Source organism: Protopterus annectens, chromosome 17.part0, assembly GCF_019279795.1.
Source record: "Protopterus annectens isolate FY-2018-M chromosome 17.part0, PAN1.0, whole genome shotgun sequence".
Taxonomy (NCBI): domain Eukaryota; kingdom Metazoa; phylum Chordata; order Ceratodontiformes; family Protopteridae; genus Protopterus; species Protopterus annectens.
Window position 1 is genome coordinate 312,597,456 of NC_056751.1, and position 23,160 is coordinate 312,620,615.

At 41.8% G+C, this 23,160-nt stretch overlaps 1 protein-coding gene across 1 annotated transcript in view; it reads left to right on the plus strand.

Annotated features, from left to right (window-relative positions):
- The window catches only part of LOC122791433 (bromodomain-containing protein DDB_G0280777-like), a 1,939,725-nt gene that overhangs the window by 428,461 nt on the left and 1,488,104 nt on the right, over positions 1-23,160 (plus strand). Inside the window, exon 4 of the mRNA XM_044059175.1 lies at positions 16,481-16,570. Coding sequence (XP_043915110.1) covers positions 16,481-16,570 — 90 coding nt within the window. The remainder of the gene's footprint in view (positions 1-16,480; positions 16,571-23,160) is intronic.

Below are 23,160 nucleotides of genomic sequence, written 5' to 3' on the forward strand. Positions count from 1 at the left end.
AACAGCCCCTGCCAGATCATGTCAAATCTTAATTGTTGGATGCCCCCTTGCACAAATATAACTTATTTGGCACTAAGGCAGAAGAGGTCTTAAAAAAGATGGAAGAAAAAGTAAAATCTATGCAAACAGTTAAGGATTTCTTGCAGGTCCAGCCCCCCTAGGTTCAGCAGGCATTGTCCCTTCAAACACTGGTCCTTTCCTGCTCCAAGTAAACCGGCCCAGCCTAGGCCCCGTGGAAGCAGGCCCCCACCCCCACAGCAGCCCCAGGGAATGCAGAGATCTAAGCAGTGGACTACCTCCACTTCAAAACCAGGAAGTTCTAAGCCACCCCTTTATGGTAAAAACTCACAATGAATCATCTCCTCCACCCCCTCCCTCTGCCCACATTCACTTACCCCCTAGGAGGGAAACTATCCTTTCACTCAAGCACCTGGGCCACCATTACCAAGGACCACTGGGTTCTGAAAATTGTGTCTCAGGGATACAACTTTTCCTTCCAACCCCAAAAGGGTTCCCAGATCTACCACCAAATCAGTGGGCAGAGTCTCAAAAGCAAATCCTTTCCCTGCTCTCTATGAGGATAGTAGAGCATGTTCCAGCAGAACAGATAGGCCAAGGTTTCTTCTCCAGACTTTTTTCTGGTGCCCAGAAAAGAGGGCACCTGGCGCCCCATCCTCAATCTATCCATTCTAAACACCTTCTTGGTGATCCCAAAATTCAAAATGCTCTCCCTCCAGCAGCTGCTACCCATACTCCGCAAGGACGCTTGGCTAGCCACCCTAGATCTAGAAGAGGCCTACCACCACATTCCTATCAGGGAATCATGCAGGAAATATCTCTGCTTCAGGGCAGGATCTCAACACTTTCAGTTCTCTGTGCTTCCCTTTGGCTTATCTCCTGCTGCCAGAGTTTTCACAAAATGTCTGGCTCCGGCCATTGCCTTTTGCAGACAAAGAAATATTCAGATTTACCCATTCTTAGATGACTGCCTTATTTAGGCAGACAATCAGGAGAAGCTGCTCAAGCATCTGGCCTTTGTAAAGACCCTACTAACCTCCCTAGGGTACACAATCAACAAAAAGAAATCCAAACAGGTACCCAACCAAAGGATAATCATCCTGGGTGCAAGTCTGGACACAACTTCCCAGATGACATACCTTACTCCAGAGAAACAAATTTTCCTGACAGACTACTTCTCACAACTCACCACAAGGCCCCAGCTAACTGCAAGGAAGATCCTGAAAGCTCTGGGGTTCATGGCATCTTGCATACTACTCATTCCATATGCCAGACTGCATATATATAAGGAAACTTCAGTGGTATCTAAAGAGCCTTTGGTGCCAACAATCTCAAGACCTGAAAAATCTCTTACCTATAATTCCTTGCCTCAGAAGAGATTTTCCATGGTGGGCAACAGCATGCTCCCACAGCAAGGGAATGCCTTTCTTTCCACCCCCTGCCACCCAGACCCTTACCACAGACGCATCAATCTACACTTGGGGTGCACACCTGTGTATACAGGGCCAATGGAGCCCAAAGGAAATCCCTCTACACATCAATAAAAAAGAGATGATGGCTGTGCAGCACGCCTTGGTAGCTTTCAAGCCCCTTCTCTCTCCTTGTGCTCTCCTGATCAAAACAGACAACACCACTGTGATGTGGTACATCAACAAGCAGGGAGAGACTCACTCCTACCCTCTATGCAGGCTGGCCATGACCCTTTGGCACACAGCCTCTGCCATGCAACTACACCTGTTAGCACAATTACTACCAGGCTCTCTCAACTCTCTGGCAGACCAATTAAGCAGAAATCTTCTGGACCCACACGAGTGGCAACTCAACAGAAGTACCTTCACCCTAATAACTCAGAAATAGGGAGCCCCGAAGGTCGACCTCTTTGCCTTCCACACCAGCCATCAGCTCAGCAAATTCTGCATTCAGGGAGCATCAATGCATGGCTTGGAAAGTGGATGCCTTGTCCTTCCCCTGGATCAATCTATCGGTCTATTTCTTTCCACCCCTACCTCTCATCCCCAGGGTACTGCTCAAAATAAGGGAGAAATACAAAGGACCATTCTCATAGCTCCAGACTGGACCCGCCAGCACAGGTACCCCTCGTTGCGAAGCCTGTCCTCGCTAACCCCATGGCGTCTTCCTCACATTCTAAACCTCCTGACCCAGAGGAAAGGGGAGTTCTTGCATCCCCAATTGCAGACTCTCAGTTTGGCAGCTTGGCTTATTCCCTAACTCCGTACCAATCTGCCAACCTCAGTAAACAGGTTCTGGATGGTATCCATGAGGCCAGACGCCCTAGCACCAGAAAGTCTTATGCTGATAAATGGGAAAGGTTCTGCACATGGATCCAGGCTAAGTGAGGCAATATGGCACAGCCCTCCCTCCCACTCATCCTGGATTACTTAGCTGACCATACTACACAGTGGCCTCTCTTTCTCTATAAAAATTCATGCCTCTGCTATTTCTGCTCATTTTCCCACTGAGCAGCCCCCTTTACTCACACCTTTTGATCAAGCAGTTCCTAAGAGGGGCTGGCAACTTGAGGCCACCCAGAAGGGCACCAACACCAGCTTGGGATGTTAACTTTGTATTGGAAAAGCTCACCCTGACCCCTTTCAAACCAGCTTCTTCTGCAGAGCTAAAAATTCTCTCCTGGAATACAGCATTCCTTCTGGCCATCACTTCAGCCAGAAGAGTCTCTGAGCTGCAAGCACTCATGGCTGTGGGAACCCTTCATCATCTTTCATGCAGACAGGTTATCCCTTAAAACTAACCTATCCTTCTTGCTCAAGTTGGTGTCCAATGTGGCTCTCAACCAATCCATTCATTTGCCCCCCCCCCCTTTCCTAATCCCCAGAACAAGGGGGGAAAGGATTCTTCGCTCTCTAGATGTGCACAGATCAGCTCAGATTCTGTCTAGACAGGACCAAATCCTTCAGAAAGTCTGATCAATTGCTGGTTAGCTTGCTATAGGGGCAGAAGGCAAAGCCATCTCTAAACAAACCATTTCCAAATGGATAGCACACTGCATCCATTTCTGCTACAAACAGTGTAGAAAACCTCCCCCCAAGGGGGTCAGGACACACTCCACCAGAGCAGCCTCCACCTCTGTGGCTTTCCTCAGAGAAGTCCCCTCCAGGGATATCCCTGGAGGCTGCCACCTGGACATCTCTTCACACTTTTACAAAGCATTACCACCTGCCTCTCTTCTCCAAATCCAGGGCAGGCTTTGCCTCTTCAGTCTTGCAGGGCATCCTAGCCAGCCCCTAGTTTCATTGACTGCCTCCACCCTTTTTCTCAGCTTTGGGAATCAACCCAAATGTGATGACTGCAACAGTGAAACATGAAGAACATAGTACAGTTGTGTACACGTACTATAAATGTAGCTGTTCGAGTGTATTCACTGTTGCAGTCCTAGTCCCCCCCTCCATCCCCTTTTCTTCTCCTTCTGCTTTTATTACCTTTTTAACTTGTTGTTCTCCTTTTCTTTCAAGGGACTTATTGGTATTTGTTTTCCACTGGTGGGGTTTCTTCCACCACACCTTGGCCTCCTACTTGGGGGCTCATGACAGGTTAGGGCAACAAAAACTGATGTAATGGCATCAGCTGCCTTACTTTATACTACTGATGACTTGACATCAGTCCTCGAGTGACAGCAACCGACGCAGAAATACTAAGTCTCTGGTATTTGGGCTGTCCGAGGGCTACCCTGGCGAGGATCACCCAAATGTGATGACTGCAACAGTGAATACACTTGAACATCTACATTTACGGTAAGTGTACACAACTCTACTTTCCCAGTTACCACTTTCTTCCCTGTCAAACCTCCAACATCTGCCATCTACCTGAGGAAAAATTCTTAGAAGTCTGTTTAAGGTATAAAAATTTCTATACAAACACTTCCAAGCAAACATCCCAAACCTTCTGGACTTTGTTGCATACTTGGTAGCCATAAATATGTTCGCCCATTGTTCCCTTATAAATTGCTTGTCCAGTCTCTTTTCATGATCTTTTCTAACCTCCTCTGATTGATTGTTAAAGTTATTGTACACTATTGTGTATACCCTACTAATTGTACTTTTTTTTTAACAGCAGCTTCATTTCTAGATTCAAGTAAAAACTCACTTAGGATTCCCTTGTCCCCTGCTCTTTGCTTATGTTCTGATAGCAATCTCTGGTAGAGACTCTGGCAGCCTCTAACCTGTGGTCCAAATGCCTTCTTGGCCTCATCCCATTCTGGTACCTTTCACTGTCAAGTTATTTGGTTCCTTTGCCAAGGCTCTCCAGTATATTCCAGCTGCTCTTGCCCATTTTGTGTACCCCTACTTGCAGTCATCCCTATTTGCAAAATTTCCTTTCTCCATTCTTGTATTGGCTTAATTGTTAGAATACTTTCTGCTACTTTATGAATATAATATTCTGTATGGCTGTTATTCTTCTTAAGGATCTGCATACAAAATCCTACTTTCTCCTTATTTCTTGAATTTTCCCCCCTACTTCATCATCATCATCATCCCTTTCCACTTTGAATTATAATCTTCTCCCTCTTTTATGCATATAAGCCTTAACTGTGTAGCTATCTATAAAATATCCCTTCAAATCAGGTTCATAGGTTCATACTAGGCTATCTGCCCAAGGGCATTTATAAGCCTAGCCCATAGTTATTTGGCTTTCGCCACCCCTTTAGTTTGAATAAAACTTTGCCTATTATTTTGCTGTGCCTCTGTCAAGCAGTGACACTGAAGTAATCCCTGGGGTATATCTGCGATCCCCCATCCATTGGTCAAGATTCCTCTTGAACAAGGCCAGCGAGGTGCTCTGCCTCACATGTACCGGGATTTTGTTCCACAGCATAGGGAGTCTCTGGGTGATGAATCTGTCCCTCCAGCATGTTCTATTAATAACCGTGTCAAGGTTTAAGTCTCCCGCCCTTGTGGTTCTGAGGGATCTAGATTTTTTGAGGTGAAGCATATTCATCAAATCAGGGTTTGACATGGCCTTATATGTCAGGCACAGGTCACCTCTGAGCAAGCGGTATGAGACTGAATAGAGCTGGAGTTCTTTCAGTCGGGCAGCATAAGACATATTTTGAGACCCTTTATCCTTTTGGTGAGGAACTTTTGGGGCCTTTCCAGCTGCTGCAGGTGTCTGGTCAGATACATTCGAATGGGGCATTGTACTCAATCATAGGTCTAATGAGTGATGAGTACAGGCGATGACCTCCCTTGATCTAGATGTGAATCCCTTCATGATCAGGTGGGCAATGTAGAAGGTTTTCCTAACTACTTTAGCAACATGAGTGTCAAGCGAAGGCTACTGTCAACCTGGGTCCCCAGATCCCTGATGACTTCTTCTGTGCTCAGTGGATTGCCACCTATATGGTAGCTAGGGGTAACCTTGTTTTTCCCGAAGGGTATGACTATGCATTTCTTGGCATTTAACTTTAGGCCATGGCTCTGGCACCAGTTATCCTTTTCTGAGAGGCCCTTCTGAAGGATATCTGTGTCAGATGTGTTTTCGACTATGGCCCAGTTTGCAGTCATCTGCAAACTTTGTCAGCCATAACCCTCCTGTGTTTGCTTGTACTTCAGAAAAGTAGATGCCGAACAAGAGTGGACCCAGGACTGAGCCCTGTGGGACACCACTTGTGACAGGCTTTGAGTCTGACATGGCTCCAGCAACTCTGACCCTGTGGGTTCTGTCACTTAGCCAGTTTGCAACCCATCTTGTGATGTATGGGTTTACATTCAAGCTGATGAGTTTTTTGATGATACCTGAGTGGGGTATTGTGTCGAAGGCCTTTGCCAGATCGAGGTAGGCTGTATGGACTGCCTTTCCCTCATCAATGGCTTTGGTGACTGTTTCGAAAAAGTCAACCAAGTTTAGAAGGCATGATCTGCCTTTGACAAAGCCAAACTGGGATGGATCCAAAGTCTGCAAGTTCCCTATGTCTTTATTTATGAGTTCCATTATGATCCTCTCCATGGCTTTGCAGATAAGGCTTGTCAAGCTAATGGGACGGTAATTTCCAGGGTCGGTGGAGGCACCGCCCTTGTGAAGTGGGACCACAGTCGCCGTGCGCCACTCCTTGGGTACGTATCCTGAGGTGAGGCTAAGATTAAACAGCTGTCCTAACTGCGGGTTTAATTCCTCATTGAGTTCATGGAGCACACAGCCGGGGACACCATCCGGTCCCATGGATGCTGTGTTTTTTGCTTTGGAGAGAGCAGTTCTCACCTGGGCGTTGGAGATGTTTGGGGGGCTACAATCCTCTGGTATAGATATCTCTCCTTTTGGGGGGGAGGGGGGGAAGAAGTTTGCACTGAACCTGTCAGCCAGTATGTTGGCAATGTGTGTAGGTTCAGTAATCTTCACATCATTTTGAACTAATTCTGAGCTTATCTGGGAGTTTCCTCCTAGGTTTCTAACATAACTAAAGAAGGCCTTATGATTGTCTTTTGAATGCCTTGGATGATTTTATGAGAGCTCTTAGTTTTTTACTTATAATGATCAAAGGTGTCTTACCTTTCAAGGATTTTGCTCTATCTTGTAGTAGCTTCCTCCTTTTGTTGTAGAGCTTGTTTATGGCTGGGGTCCACCAGACTGGACGCTTGCCTTTGGTACAAAGAGTCTTAGTTTTGTTTGGGATTGCCTGATCCATGCAGTCCTGTAGGTGCTGGTAGAAGGCATTTGTAAGTGATTCAGCGGTTTGAGTAATGTTTACCACTGGCTCAGGGGCCTTAAAGGAGACCACACTAGTTTTTAGAAGTGTGAAGTCGGCTTTTGAGAAGTTTTTCACTGTGGTCTTTTTGTTTCAGGTGGGGCGGGATGAGGACCTCCAGCGAGATTAGTTTATGATCTGATCTCACCAGTGAGGGTATACTTCGGTGTTGAACATTGTGATCCCATGTTCGTGATGATGAGATCAAGTATGTTTTCTCCTCTTGTGGGGATGGTGACTAGTTGTTCCATGGCATTTGAGTTTATGAACTCCAGGAACCTTTGGGCTAGAGTGTTTGGGCTTGAGTAGTGTTCCCAGTCTATATTAGGGTAGTTGAAGTCACCTAGTATGATGGTGTTTGGAGATACATTTATCCCTCCAATGTTTTCAGGAAGGCCATGTGAGGTTCCTGAGTTTGAGAGGGTGGCCTGTAACATGCTACAAATTGCAGAGCAGTCTTGCCTATGGTTAATTGCACCTGGATGGTCTCCGATGCATCGTGCGTTGCCACCAACCTTGAGGTGTGGGTGTCCTTTATGAATATGGACACCGCCCCTCCTTTCTTGGTGTTGTCCGGATTTTGGGGCCGGGACGCATGATATGAGGTGAAACCTGCTAGTGCTGGGGTGCTCTCAGGAGCCTTGAACCAGGTTTCTGTCACAGCACAGACATCGATGTTCTCCATACTGAGAAGGGCCTCGAGTGCGTGCATCTTGAGATTGAGACTTCTGGCATTGAGCAGCATTACCCTTAGTTTTTACTTTTTGTGTTCTAGGGTGGTAGGTTTAGAATTTGAGCCTTGCCTAAAAAGGCACTATGGGGTGGCAAGAGCCTTTGCCAATATCCGGAAGCCTAGGGGTGACAGGTGCAAGCCATCCCTTGCGAAGCAGCGTGGCTTGTCCAGCATGTCATCCCAGGCAGACAGACATTGGATCCCCTTTGAATGACACCAGAATTTAAGCCAATTATTAAAGCTGATCATCTTATCACTGTATTGTGGCATCATTCTAGGTGAAGGTGGGATACTGCTCAAGGTCAGGGTCATACCTGCCTGGGCTACATAATCAGAGAGCTCCTCAATGTCTCTTTTCATGTAGTCCAAGGAGTGCGTCTCAGGTCGTTGACACCAGCGTGGACAATGACTGAGTCGTACTTGTACCTGCTGTTGAGAGACCTGAGTGCTTGTGTTATGTGGCGGATTCTAGCCCGACAGGCAGCTTACTGTGACCTTCTCCTTACTCAGTCTGGTGGCGGGATGTCAGTGTGTCTGACTATGGAGTCACCTATGACAAGTATGTTTGGTGTTGTATTTGGCCTTAAGGGCAGTGACTGCTTTGCACACTGATTTTGTTGTTTATGTGTTGTTTGTGTGGTGTATTGAGTTTGCAGTTGCTTGGGTGTCTGCTTTGGAGGCCTCTGCTGTTTAGGTAAATTTTACTCAGAGCCTCCGAGTATGTCTTAGTGTGTTTATGTGTTTGATTCAGTGGTGTGGTTGAGTTATGTGAGACTGGTATTGTGGTGTGTGTAGTTGCCTTCTCCTCCTGCCTGGTCTTGCCAGTCCTGAGTTGAGAGAGCTCAGCCTCCAGTCTGGCTAAATAGCTGCATCTCTCACAAGTGTTAGTGTTACATGGGAGGAGGAGATGGTTGTCCGTGTACATGAGGCAATTGTAACATTGTCTCAGAATTCCCAGATTCACCAAATGGGCAGGAGAGGATGCCAGCATCTGACCCTTCGACATGCTAGAAAGAATTATGAGTTGGTATGAGACAGAAAAGTAGTGGGCTTAGCAGGGAAGTGGGCACTCCTGGGGGGTTTTGCTAGTAAGAGATTTGTATAATATAGGAGTGCTTGACCTGCAAAGAGAATGCTTATAAGACCAGGGATATGCTTATAAGACAAGTGCTGAGCTTTTTGAGAAGAAAAAGCTATTTGGAACAAGTGCTGCACTTTTTAGTGTAGGTGTAAACTGTTTAGGTTCCTAACAGAGCAGTTCTAAGGGAAAAATTGAAGAACAGACTTTCTGGAGCCAGAAAGAGTTTAACCTTGTTTAACCGGCGCTGCCCGATGCTGCTCTACTGGCAACTCCGCGCTAAATCGCGCTAAAGCACGTTAAAGCGTGCTTGATAGCAGGGGCTGCAAAGAAGCAGGAATAGACCCAAAAGGGAAAATAAAACTACAGTTTCAAGTCAGTAACCACCTCTACGGGGGGCAGGGAAGCTGCTCAATGTTAGTCACTGCCACTGGTAATCCTAAACCACCTTGTTTTATTGGAAGAAGCAACGTATCCCACTTAACACTTGCCCTCTTCCCTCCCAGATAAATTCCTTCACTCTTTATTAACCAGAAGCTGTAGACAATAATTAGTAAAAATATGTCTAACCTGTTTGTCTAACTAAAGGGCCTAAAACATTTTCTCACGGGATTTCAGGTCCCAAAAGGCCATACTATCACCCCAGCTGTAAATCCTTCCACCTTTAACCATACTTACAGTACCAGATCCTATCCAACATCTTGTTCAGTCTATCAGCATCTCAACCCAGGCACATTAGCTCTAGATCCAAACACTACCACAAACTAATAAACAAATTCCTGAAGTTCATCACCAAGTATAGACTCAACCTAATACTTGGTGGTGATATTCATCCCAACCCTGGCCCACTCACTTCAGATACACATACCCCCTCTACTTGCAATCTAAGCTACAAACCTACAATTAATAGGCCAACTAATTCTCTCCTAGTCTGTCATCTCAATATTAGAAGCATTAATAACAAGGTACATGAATTGCATGCACTTCTGGATGTCCACTCCCCTGAGATTCTCTGTTTATCTGAAACCTGGTTAAAACCTAACACTAAAGACAATGAAGTGTTACCACCTGAGTACAACATACACAGGCTGGATCGTGCTTCGAGGAAGGGGGGTGGGGTAGCTGTACTCTATAAATCTGAGTTGAATGTCACCATAGATGTAATACAACCTCCTCAGATTAATAACTCTGAGATTCTTGCCACCAAATTGCAACTTAATAAAAATAAATGCATTAATATCATCTGTATGTACATTCCCCCAGGTAACAATATATCTACATTTGAAGATATCCTGCACTGGCTATCATGTCACTACCCCCAAGAAACCCTACTACTTGGAGACTTTAACATAGACTGGGGCACCTGTTCCTCAGAATCCCCAACCACCCATATTAACCTGCATGCATTTACACAAATCATATCCACCCCTACCAGGATAGGTAAACCCAACCAAGAAGAAAGTGTACTTGACTGGGTACTCATAAACAGTCACCCCCAACTGTACACCTCTGGTACCCTCCTTAATGGCCTAAGCGATCACCTTCTCACATATGTAATTAAGCACAAAACCATTAATTCCCAACAACCCTTACTCAGAAAGGTTAGAAACAATAAAAACTTTGACCCTGCCAAATTCCAACAAGAACTAAACTCATGTAATTGGTCTATTCTAAAACACCTCCCCTTAGAGGAAGCAGTAGCATACTTTAACAACAAATTCCTTGAGATCCTTGATTTGCATGCACCTGTTCGTTCAAAGAGAACCAAGGCAAAAACTGCACCATGGCTTTCTGTAGAGTCTAAACTCAAAATTACCCTTAGAAACAAAGCACGGGCTTTATGGCGTTCTTCTAAAGACCCTCAAGATCACATTAAATACAGGCAATCCAGGAACGAAACCAAAAAATAAATTTTACAAGACAAAAAACAATACTACTGTAATTTACAGACAGTAAATCAAAATAAGCCTCAGAAGGTTTGGGCAGGTTTAAATAATCTACTACATCCTGGACAAACTTCAACCCCAATCCCTGCTACTACTATTGATAAAACCCCTGAAGATGTTTCTGATAGTTTTAACCAATTCTTTACTGAGACAATTCAAGCCCTAGCTAACCATGTACCTCCTAGCTCCCCTGGTCCTGAAAGTAGCACCCCTAGAAACCTACTCGCGTTCAGCTTCCAGCCAGTCGCCACTTCACTTATCCGTACCTTGATCAAAAAATTAAAACCCACTACACTTTCTGCTGATCAACTCCCTGCCGATTACCTACAAAAATCAGCTGATGCTATTGCTTACCCCGTCATAATACTAATCAATCGAACCATAGTAGAAGCTAAAATTCCCACCACCTGGAAAATATCCTATGTAATCCCACTTCACAAAGGAGGCAGCTCTACTGAATTCTCCAATTATAGGCCAGTAGCTATACTCTCTCCACTTGCAAAGATTATGGAAAAATGTTTTCATAGACAACTCATGCACCACCTAATCCAAAATCGCCTTATGGCAGACACTCAGCATGGCTTCCGTCCTCATCACAGCACTATTTCAGCCCTCCTAGCCTTTACTAACACCATAAACCATAATCGCAACAATAATTATATATCCTCAGCCCTCTTTTTGGATCTTTCCAAGGCATTCGATATGGTTGATCACCAACTTTTAATCCATACCCTGCAAACATTCTGTCTAAATACTGGAGCCCTCCAATGGTTTCAATCCTACCTGAATGGTCGACAGCAGGCTGTCCTCTGGCAGAACAAACTCTCTAACCTTCTACCTAACACCCTTGGAGTACCACAAGGCTCTATACTAGGGCCCTTGCTCTTCTCCATCTTCATTAACGACCTTTATACTGTCATCCCAAAAGTCAGCTGTATCCAATTTGCTGATGACTCTACTCTGATTTGCTCAGCCACATCTCCAGTAGAGTTATGGTCAGCTACCCAGACCACCTTTAATACAATAGAAAACTGGCTTTCTGAATATCGTCTGATCCTAAATCCCAAAAAAACTAAAATGCTGTTATTTTCACCAACACGTAGGTCTACCGCTTTCACCTTTACCATAAAATCAAATGATGGCACAATAATCTCCCCTGACCCATCTACAAAATTATTAGGTGTCATCATAGACAGTAATCTAAAATTTGACCTACATGTTAACCAAACTATCAAAACCATCAATAAAAAACTAGGGTCACTTTACAGAATAAAAGCCTTCCTAACCCCTCCAGCTAAAATTGCCATAGCTCGCTCTCACCTTCTTTCAACCCTTCTGTATGCATCCCCTCTACTCTCGAATTTAAACAAGACTGTCCTTAACAAACTCTCAATTTGCTACAACCACATTGCCAGGTTTGCCACTGGGCTGCCTTTTAGGACACATCATTGCATCAATCTAAATCAGCTTGGGTGGCTTGAACTACCCAGCCTAATCCAGTATAACCAACTGATTATGGCCTATAAAATCCTCTATAATCCGGACAATACTCCTGCACTTAAAAATATTATCACCCCCTATAACAATCCTAGACCGCTTCAATCCTCTAACAAACTATTAATTCAGACTAGCAAAATTAATAACACAGCCGGTGATTCTCTCTTTGGAAACTCTGTAAGTAGATCCTGGAACTCTCTTCCAGCTGATATTACCTTACTTTCCACCTTAGGTCAATTTAAAACTAGACACAAACAACATTTGTCACTTAACTGGCTATGTCAATGTATCAAGCCTGGCTAACTCTCTCTAGAATGTGTAAAAATCTGTTAACCAGTTTACTGTGTAATTTAATTTAATCCTGACTTGTTTGTGCTCAGGATTAACTGTAACCTGTGGAACTTGTTTAACTTGCTTACTTATGTAATTTCTGTAAATAGTCTGTTTGTAATATGTAATGCTGGTATTATGTAATGCTGTATCTGCTTACCCTTGGAGCTTTTCTCCCCGGATCTCCGCTGAAAATGGACATGCATCCAGTTGGACTATCCCCGTCAACAAATGTAAAATAAAAAAAATAATAAAATTTGTTTCACTACCTGTATCTTACTATCCATATCTGTAAAAAGAATGTCTAGTTTTTCATTTTTTACATTATCGTTTTAGTCTCTTCCCACATATTCTTAGCTGCCATAACAGAAGCCTTTTTAATCCTTAGTCCTAAATACTTCATCTGATCGTGTCTCCAAAAATATGGCTATTGCTCAACTACTTCATCTGTGGGTACATAATTTACTGTTATAGCCTTTGTTTTGTCTTCAAGAATTTTGTATCCCAAAAAGACTTGAAATCGTCTCAAAATGCTCCACAACACTGAGATGTCCTTTATTGTATTTATCAGGTACAAAATAATGTCATCACAAATAAAGCTAACTTTTCCTGATTACCATACAATTATATCCTTGAGTCTCAGAGTCCCGTATTTTTCTTTACCAGTGGCTGTAAATGTAAAGCAGATAACAAAGGGGAAAGAGGACACCCCTGCTTGGTTCCTCTGTTCAGGCACAACTTATCAAAGAGGAACACTCCCACTTAAATTCTTGCCTCATATCCTTCATATATCCTTCTAATTAACCTTATTATTGTATCAGGGAATGCAAATACTTCCATTGTCCTACTCATAAAATCCCACCTTACTCTGTTGAATTATTTTTCTGCATCAAGACTCACTGACAATAGCAATAGCAGTAATTTCTTACATTCCGCTTCTATCTGGATCATCATTGGTACATTAATGTTGTCAGATGTTTGCCTCCTCTCTACAAAATCACATTGATCTACATCTGTCAATTTTGGCAACATCCTTGCCATTCTTTTAGTTAGTACAGTTGTAAACACTTTATATTCATGGTTTAAAATTTAAATGTGTCTGGTGGGTTTTTAACGTCTTTAGTATTACAGCCACCACAGCTTTCTTTCAAGATGTTGATGCTTCTCCTCCTCTAAAAATTCTGTTAAAACCTTCCAGATCTTTGTCATTTACTTTCCTCCAAACTTCCACACCTCCACAGGAGTACCATCTGTTCCTAGAGACTTTCCTGCAGATTGATTGTACATCACTGTTTTTATCTCATCTCCTCCTATCTTCACTGGTGAGATCAGATCACAAACTTATCTCGCTGGAGGTCCTCATCCCACCCCCACCTGAAATAAAAAAGACAACAGTAAAGAACTTCTCGAAAGCCAACTTCACACTTCTAAAGACTAGTGTGGTCTCCTTTAAGGCCCCCGAGCCGGCGGAAAACAGTACTCAAGCAGCTGAATCACTTACAAATGCCTTCTACCAGCACCTGCAGGACTGCATGGATAAGGCAATCCCAAGCAAAACAAAGACTCTTTGTACCAAAGGCAAGCGTCCAGTCTGGTGGACCCCAGCCATAAACAAACTCTACAACAAAAGGAGGAAGCTACTACAAGATAGAGCAAAATCCTTAAAAGGTAAGACACCCTTGATCACTATAAGTAAAAAACTAAGAGCTCTCATAAAATCATCCAAAGCAAATTTTGAGAGAAAAATAGCTAAAGACTCAAAAGACAATCATAAGGCCTTCTTTAGCTATGTTAGAAACCTGGGAGGAAACTCCCAGATATGCTCAGAACTAGTTCAAAATGATGTGAAGATTACTGATCCTACAGACATTGCCAACATACTGGCTGACAGGTTCAGTGCAAACTTCTCCCCTCCCCAAAAGAGATCTCTGTCCCGAGCGATTGCAGCCCCCCAAACATCTCCAACGCCCAAGTGAGAACTGCACTCTCCAAAGCAAAAAACACAGCATCCATGGGACCTGATGGTGTCCCCGGCTGTGTGCTCCACGAACTCAACGAGGAATTAAACCCACAGCTAGGACAGCTGTTTAATCATAGTCTTACCTCTGGATACGCACCAGGAGTGGCGCACTGCAACTGTGGTCCCACTTCACAAAGGCGGTGCCTCCACCGACCCTGGAAATTACCGGCCCATTAGCTTGACAAGCCTTATCTGCAAAGCCATGGAGAGGATCATAATGGACCTCATAAATAAAGACATAGGAATTTGCAGACTTTGGATCCATCCCAGTTTGGCTTTGTCAAAGGCAGATCATGCCTTCTAAACTTGGTTGACTTTTTGAAACAGTCACCAAAGCCATTGATGAGGAAAGGCAGTCCATACAGCCTACCTCGATCTGGCAAAGGCCTTGATACAATACCCCACTCGGGTATCATTGAAAAACTCATCAGCTTAAATGTTAACCCATACATCACAAGATGGGTTGCAAACTGGCTGAGTGACAGAACCCACAGGGTCAGAGTTGCTGGCGCCATGTCAGACTCAAAGCCTGTCACAAGTGGTGTACCACAGGGCTCAGTCCTGGGCCCACTCTTGTTTGGCATCTACTTTTCTGAAGTACAAGCAAACACAGGAGGGTTATAGCTGACAAAGTTTGCAGATGACTGCAAACTGGGCGCCATAGTAGAAAACACATCTGACACAGATATCCTTCAGAAGGGTCTCACAGAAGCGGATAACTGGTGCCAGAGCCATGGCCTAAAGTTAAATGCCAAAAATGCATAGTCATACCCTTCGGAAAAACAAGGTTACCCCTAGCTACCAAATAGGTGGCAATCCACTGAGCACAGAAGAAGTTATCAGGGACCTGGGGACCCAGGTTGATAGTAGTCTGTCATTCGACACCCATGTAGCTAAAGTAGTTAGGAAGACCTTCTACATTGCCCACCTTATCATGAAGGGATTCTCATCTAGATCAAGGGAGGTCATAGTCTCCCTATACTCATCACTCATCAGACCAATGATTGAGTACAATGCCCCATTCGGAATGTATCTGACCCAACACTTGCAGCAGCTGGAGAGGCCACAAAAGTTCCTCACCAAAAGGATAAAGGGTCTCAAACATCTGTCCTATGCTGCCCGACTGAAAGAACTCCAGCTCTATTCAGTCGCTACCACTTGCTCAGAGGTGACCTTTGCCTAACATACAAGGCCATGTCAAACCCAGATTTGATGAATATGCTTCACCTCAAAAATCTAGATCCGTCAGAGCCACAAGGCGGAGACTTAAACCTCGACACGGCTATTAATAGGACGTGCTGGAGGGATAGATTCATCACCCAAAGACTCCCTATGCTGTGGAATAAAATCCCGGTATATGTGAGGCAGAGCACCTCGCTGGCCTTGTTCAAGAGAAATCTTGACCAATGGATGGGAGATCGCAGATATACCCCAGGGATTACCTCAGTGTCACTGCTCAACAGAGGCACAGCAAAATAATGGGTATAGTTCCCCATACTAAAGGGGTGGCGTAAGCCACAAAACTATGGGCTAGGCTTGTAAATGCCCTCGGGCAGATAGCCTAGTATGAACCTATGAACCTATGAACTGTTAATTGTTGAGCCACATTTACCTCTTACCTTAGCATAATGTTTTTCATTTGTTTTAACTCAAGACACATTTACCTCTAACCTTAGCATAATGTTTTAATTTGTTTTAACTCTTTCAACGGTTATCTTTGCATATTACAAGGTTATGCACAAAATCTTGAATGTATTGTTCTTTGCACTGATAAGTTCTGTAGTTCACATTAATACAACTATCAGTTTGCCACAAACATCTGTCCTTGGGTGCAGTTAAGGCTCAAATAACTGAAGAGAAAGAATAGTGTCTAAGCAGGTTATGAGACCAGCCCTGGTTTCTTAAAAGACAAATGCTGCTGTTGGGAAGAAATTCTTCTCAAGAAAATGTGACACCAAACATCAGCTAACCCACATTTTATGAATAATGTACGTATAACCTGTCTAGAAAGATGTACTATTACAGTAAATATCTTACACACAGCTATATGGCATTTTTTTCTATATTGCTTGAAGTCTAGTACTGACAAAAGTCTGTTTATACAGTAGGTATCATCAATATACATTGTTTCCTTTCACAGGAAAAGATGCAGAAGAAGAAGCTATCACAAGTAATACCTAAAAGAACATCTTTTAGAATCCAGATGAAACGAATTATTCAGGAAGAACTGGTACGTGTAGTCTCAGAACATGTACATGTTGCTTTCATTTATTAAATTTTGTTTTAATCTAGTATGATATGAAAGAGGGGTCTGTAGTATTCTGAGTAGCTGTACAAAAGCAAGTGTGGATCTGTATAGTTGCTTAGAGTTAGTCAGCATGTTTTGTTAAGAAAGAGAGATTGTTATAGATTCATTATTTTTTTTGTAGACATTTAAAACAGTGTAATGCTTTTTAAAAGTGTTTCTAAATGGGTACTCTTTTAAGTGTATTCTTCTGTAACAGGGGTAATGGCAAGTCACTATAGTGAACCTAGAATGAATTAAAAGTCTTTAAAAATACAATCCAAGATATTTACATTACCAAAACAAATGATTGCCAGAAGTGAACATTTTAAAAACATAAAACACCAAAAATCAGGTATCAGAGCGAAACACAGCTGGTAAGTTTTAAAACACATCCAAAGGCAGCAATTCCATCCAGTACAAGTCTTTTATTGAAGCAAACAGATAAGTCCGGTACCAAATTTATCTGTTTGTTTCAATAAAAGACTTGCACTGGATGAAATTGCTGCATTTGGATGTGTTTTAAAACTTTCCAGCTGTGTTTCACTCTACCTGATTTTTGCTTTTTTACCATTTGGACTGCGAGGGGTGTGCAGAGCGTTTACTATTTGTGAGTTTGTGTCTTGGTTTGATTTTGAAAACATAAGTGCAACTAAAGAAAAAGAGTAACATATCATTTTGCAGGGGCAGGCCTCTATACTTCCTCATATAAAATAGAGCTGCACCTCCACACCCTTACTGCTTTATTACTACCAATCAGACATGAGTATATCTCTCAACCTGCCAACACTGAAAAAAGAAACAAAGGCTCTTGAAAAATAGATACATCCAGCTAAAACTCTGGATATTTAATTAGCATAACATTTGAATAACAAATAGGACATAACTTTTTTCTGCTTCCACCAGTAGGAATGTGGCATACTTCTCAGAAGTGCAAGTTTAAAAAACAGAGTGACAAAAATAATGGAAGGTATAAGCAGTTTATCAAAGAGGCAGTGTAAAATCTGTAGACTTTAATGAACCATATTGCAAAATGGTACCACACAAGGATTATGTTTGCTTTAGAAAAGGGGAGATGTAAAATGTGTCCTCTTTCTTTAAATGTTTTACACTGAAATTATTAGTGCCACTAGTATATTGATCATGTAGTGTGGTTTTATGTTACTAGACAGCTTCAAAAATCACACGTGATAAGGGAGAATTAGAAAACTGAGTGAAGGTGTAAGTCAGTCTTGAAAATAAGGACATACTTCCAAAAATAGGAACATTCTGTGTAGGGATAAGTCAGGCCTGAAAGTAAAAATGTTTATTCAAAACAGGGAAAGTTGGGAGGTCTTAATGTGCAATACTTTGGGAAGGGTAAACTTTCTAAGATCCTATAACGTTGGACTTGTTATATAATAAAGTGGTGTGGTTATGGGGATGCAGATTGATTAGGCACTCCAAAACTTAAATTAAAATTTATCACTGAGGTGGCAACTAGTTGTGATAATGTAGCAAAAGTGGGTGGCACAAAGGGTTGGGTTGTCTCCCTGCAAAAATACATTAAAATAAAACACCATGTTTACATTATGCTTGGCTATAAAAGGTGTTGCTTTGGAACATTGGAACTAACTATTTTGTCATTTTGTGACATTGACATTAATATTGTGTATATTTGGGATTATGATCTTTATTTGTGACTCGTTCAGGTCACATTGTGTCACCTGCTATGATCATACAAAAGAGATAAATTTTCATTTGTTTAGTTATTTTTTTCATTTGTTCTTTCATTCTCCGATAACTGTTTTGTCTGGTACAGCTGAGCAAGATTTTATTCCAACACTCAGTAGTTGCAAGGTAGAGAAACTATTCCTGGATAGAATGTCAGTATATCATCTCACACACACACACGGAGGGTATGCGTACTCCACACAACAGTCCATCTTAGGACTGAGATAGTAAACCTAACAGCTCTGCATTTATAGTCCCAGTGTTTTATGCTGTGCTGTGGATATGGGAAGCATTTTTGAGTCTCATTATTAACTGGAATTTGCTTTGTACTTATGAATTTTAGAACTTGCACATCTGTGTTGCGGACATTATAATGATGACCATTTCATTCATAATCATCATCCTACCCTTCATCTCTCAAACTTGCCTGTACTGCATTTTGATTATTAGTCTCAGTAGATGGGTTTTTCTATCTGCAAACCACTGGCTGTGTGAAGTATCGCTTGACAGTATCCTTGAACCTTCCTATGCTATCACATAATAATTCCCATTTGCTGTTTTGTTTTCAATAACAGGAAAAACATACATTTTGAGTACATGGAGTGATGTAGTACTTGTTGCTTATGTGTTGGCAAGTAACTTATGTTTGGGTCTTTTTCGACTTCAGGTGTATTTCTTCTAGAATCAAAGAAAGGAAGTAATTTTCACTACATAGTTAGATTCCTTTTAGTTTGACTGACACAGTACTTGTCAACCATTGTCAACACTAAAAGTTCATTATTCTCCTGCTTTTTTCCCAAAAGTCTTTTACTATTGTTTTGTTGACTGAATATTAATATAAAGTTTGGGACAAAACCATCTGTCAAAAAATGAAAACTCACTCATGTCCTTAGTACTTCTGACTGACTCTTTTTGATTGATTTTTTAACACCTTTATTAAATCTTTACATTTATACAGTGATATAGGTACACATACATTAACAGAAAATAAATCATACATATGTTTTCTTTTTAACAATTACCATTCACTCCAATATTGTATAAATTGCTCAGTTCCTGCCTTCCTTTAAACCCCATTCCTTCTGTTGAATTTCATTCTACATGCATTGTCCCCACAAATTCCATTTATTTCTGTTTCATTTGCATCTTTCCTTTTCCAGAGATCCCATCTCCAGTTCTTTTATCTTTTTTTATAATATCCAGTACTTCAGGTACAGTTGGTTTAGATTTTGATTACCATTTTCTAGTAATTGCTTTTTTGGCAGACAAATAGTATTACATTTATTAATGACTTACTGTGTGGGCAATTCAGATCCTATATCCCAGCTCAAAAGAGTCATTTCCTTAATTGCAACCATTTGCTCCTCCAACATTTCTGACTACGTACTTTCTGGTTAACTTTTAAAATATGCCAGGTCATTATATTCCACAAAAACAAGTCCTCAGTTTCCTGTCTTTCCTATTTCATCTCCAGCATTTGCTTTTAACCTGAGGAGAAATTCTATCTACCAGAGACAAAAATTCTCTGAAATCTCTTTGAGGTATAAAAGTATCTGTGCAAACACATCCACTAAAAAAATGTAAACATTCCTGGAGTTTGTTGCATACTTGGAAGCCGTACAGATGTCCTTTGTAAACTGTCTTTCCATTCTGTCTTCCCAATCTTTCTTGAGCTGCTTTGATTGATTCTTATAGCTATCATGATTTATTTTATATGCCATACTAATTATTTTTTTAATAACAGCTTCTGTACTAGGCTCACTGAAAAACTTTACCAGAGATATTCTTTCATTTAGCACTCCTCTATCACTTCCTGTTTGACTATATTCTGTTGTCAGTCCCTGGTAGGTAAGGCAGTCTCTAACCTGTAGGCCAGACTTCTGCTTAGTCTCATCAGTATTTTGATTCCTTTGCTAATTTTCTCTAATATATTCCTGCATCCTTGCCTATTTTTTAAACCCTTGCTTGCAATCATTCCTATTGACAAAAATCTGTTTTTTTTTTATTTTCTTGTTGGCTTAGTTCTTAGAGTAATTTCTAAATGTAATGTTTTATATGTTTGTCATTGTTCTCCTTAAATCCTAAAATCCTATTGTCTCTTTACTTCTTGAATCCCCCCCCCCCCCCCCCACACACAAACACCTGTGCTGTCATCAGCCCTTTCCACTTTGGTTTATAACCTTCTGCTTGTGTTTTACATTTTATATGAGCTTTAATTGCATAGTGCTAAAATATCTGTTCAAATCAGGTAATCCTAAACCACCTTGTTTTGCAGTGAGAATCAAGTTGTCCCATTTAACTCTTGCCCTCTTCCCCTCCTAAATAAATTTCTTCAAATCCTTCATTAATTATGGTCCACAACATCTCCTCTAGAGTTGATAAAAATGCCTCACCTGTATATAAAACTAAAGAGGCTAAAACATTTCACTGCTTGTATCTTACTTTCACTATCCATAATCAAAAGATTCGTGCTTTTCAGGTTTTGTATTATCTTTTATTTAGTGTCATAGCATAGCTAAGGTGAGGCTAGGGAGACAGCCACCCTAGACACAAGGTATCAGGTGGTGCAATCTGTAGATTGGTAGTACAGTTATTTCCATATTGACATTACTGAATGCTACTGCATAAATACTGGTTTTGTGGTCAGGACTGAAGTGTCTGGTTCAGCACATTGTGTGTGGTCTAACTTGTACCGAGCAGCTTGCTACAAGTTTCAAAAGTAGAAAGAATTTTTCTTTTCTTTCTTTTTTTAATATTCAAGTTGAGGAGCACATTTGACTTGTGACGGACCATAGGGAATAGATGAGAAATAACCAGATCAGAGAACAGACTTTTTTGTTTGCTTCTCAACTTGTAGTTGAAGCGCACTATATCAGGGAGCAGCACTAGGCACTAGAAGAGCCAGCTATGGCTCTGCTTCCCATATTTCCTTATCTGTCATAATAGAATCCTTTTTTTTAATCCATATACCTATCGTGTCTCCATAAATATTGGTACATATACCTATCATGTCTCCATAAATATTGGTACTGCTATTCCAATTCATTTATGGGCTCTAAGTTTATTGCTATAGCCTCTATTTTGTCTTCATTTATTTTATATCCTGAAAAGAGATGAAACTGTCTCAAAATGTCCCACAACACCAAAATGTCCTTTTCTGAATGTATCAAGAAAAAAATTAAAGCTAACGTTGGCTCTTATTTGTTTGATTGTTTCTTAGTCATCCATCTGATGTTGTCAGTCTTTACTCAGTCCTTGACGGTGGGTTTGGTTCCAAACTTCAGAACAGACTTGGCCATATCTTCCCATCTTGCGCTCTCCAAACTCTCGAGCCAGGCACTACTCATAATGTTCCTCTCTGAAATTACCTTAGCTTCGCTGACCAGATGCGTTTATCTTGCTCTCAAGCCTTTGCTATTATAGTAAGCTTTTTCTATATTAAAACTCTCTTTTCTTATATTTAGTTACTTTACCTCTTGTTAGTCTCTCTCCTATCTACCCGTTCCTCTCATAGTGGGCGTTACTGTGTTACTGAGATTTTTCTCTCTTCTATCTACCATTGGTAGACCTTTTAAGTACCATTGTTAGTACATTCTAACCTTTTTAGGTATTTCTAAGTACCATTATTGGTATTTCCTCTTTCTCTGTCTACTTAAAAAAAAATCTCCTTATCTTCCCTAAGTATTTCTTCCTTGTTATGTGAGTGTGTGAAAGTTTATTGTTACATTCTTCATTATGGCTGAAAAACAACTTTCTCCTAAGTCTTCTAAGGGCATGTCTGGTTTTAAAAGGTGTCAGAGTAAAATCCCCAACTCTGACCGGCATACCTTGTGTTTATATTTTCTGGGGAAGATTCATCTCCAAGAAGACTGTTCAGTCTGTTACGGGTTTTCAACTCGTACTTTAACTGAGAGAAAGAACATGTTCATTTTGAAAGGAATCCTTAAATCTGGATTTGACGAGACCATTTCTGAGTCCAAGACTGAAGCTAGCACATCTTCATCCTCCTCTTCTTCTACTTCAAAGAAAAGGCCTTCTTCGGTTCCAAGTTCTTTGGAACCATCAAGAAAATAACCTAAATCAACTTCAGTACCGAGGAGCTCCTCGGCACTGGAAGGTTTATCTGGTTCCAAAGCTAAATCTAGATTGGAGACGACAGCTACTTCTTCGGCACCCACTGTTTCTTCAGTGTTGAAACATTCAGGACTGCCTCTATTCCCATTCCCAAAAACGACTTACTCGCCTGCTATTGACCCCCTTCAAAGACATGCTACCAAGCCCCTTTTTGGAAGTGAGATCCCCTAAGTCTCCTTCCTCTGTTTTGATTCAGTCTACTAATAGTCTGTCTGATGCCGATATTTTGAGACTGGTGGATCAGCTTCTGACGGCAAGGGCATTGTCCTCAGTTCCTAGCCACGCTGGTGGCATAACCAACCAATCTATGACCCTTCCATGCCCTCCTCCTCCTCCAACTCTTGCTGAGTCCTTGGAGCCCAAGGTTCCAACTTTCCTGGCGTCAACTGTCTTGGGTCTGGTAGCATCCTCTTTTCTGGTTCCAAGAGCTGTCTTGAGTTCCTCCGAACATTTGACACCAGAAGTCTCCTGGGATTGAGACTCTGTAGTCGGGTCCAAGGTACATGGATCGCTTTCTTTACCTTCTAAAATATCCATGTCCGACCTTTGTAGTTTCGAACCAAGCTTTAGCTCCAGAGGCTGCCCCCTCGTTGCGGGGTATGACCTCAGTTCCAAAGGACAGTAAAGCATCACTCTGTTTATTCACCAGTCACAAGATAAAGCTTTCGGGTAACACCCTTCATCAGTAT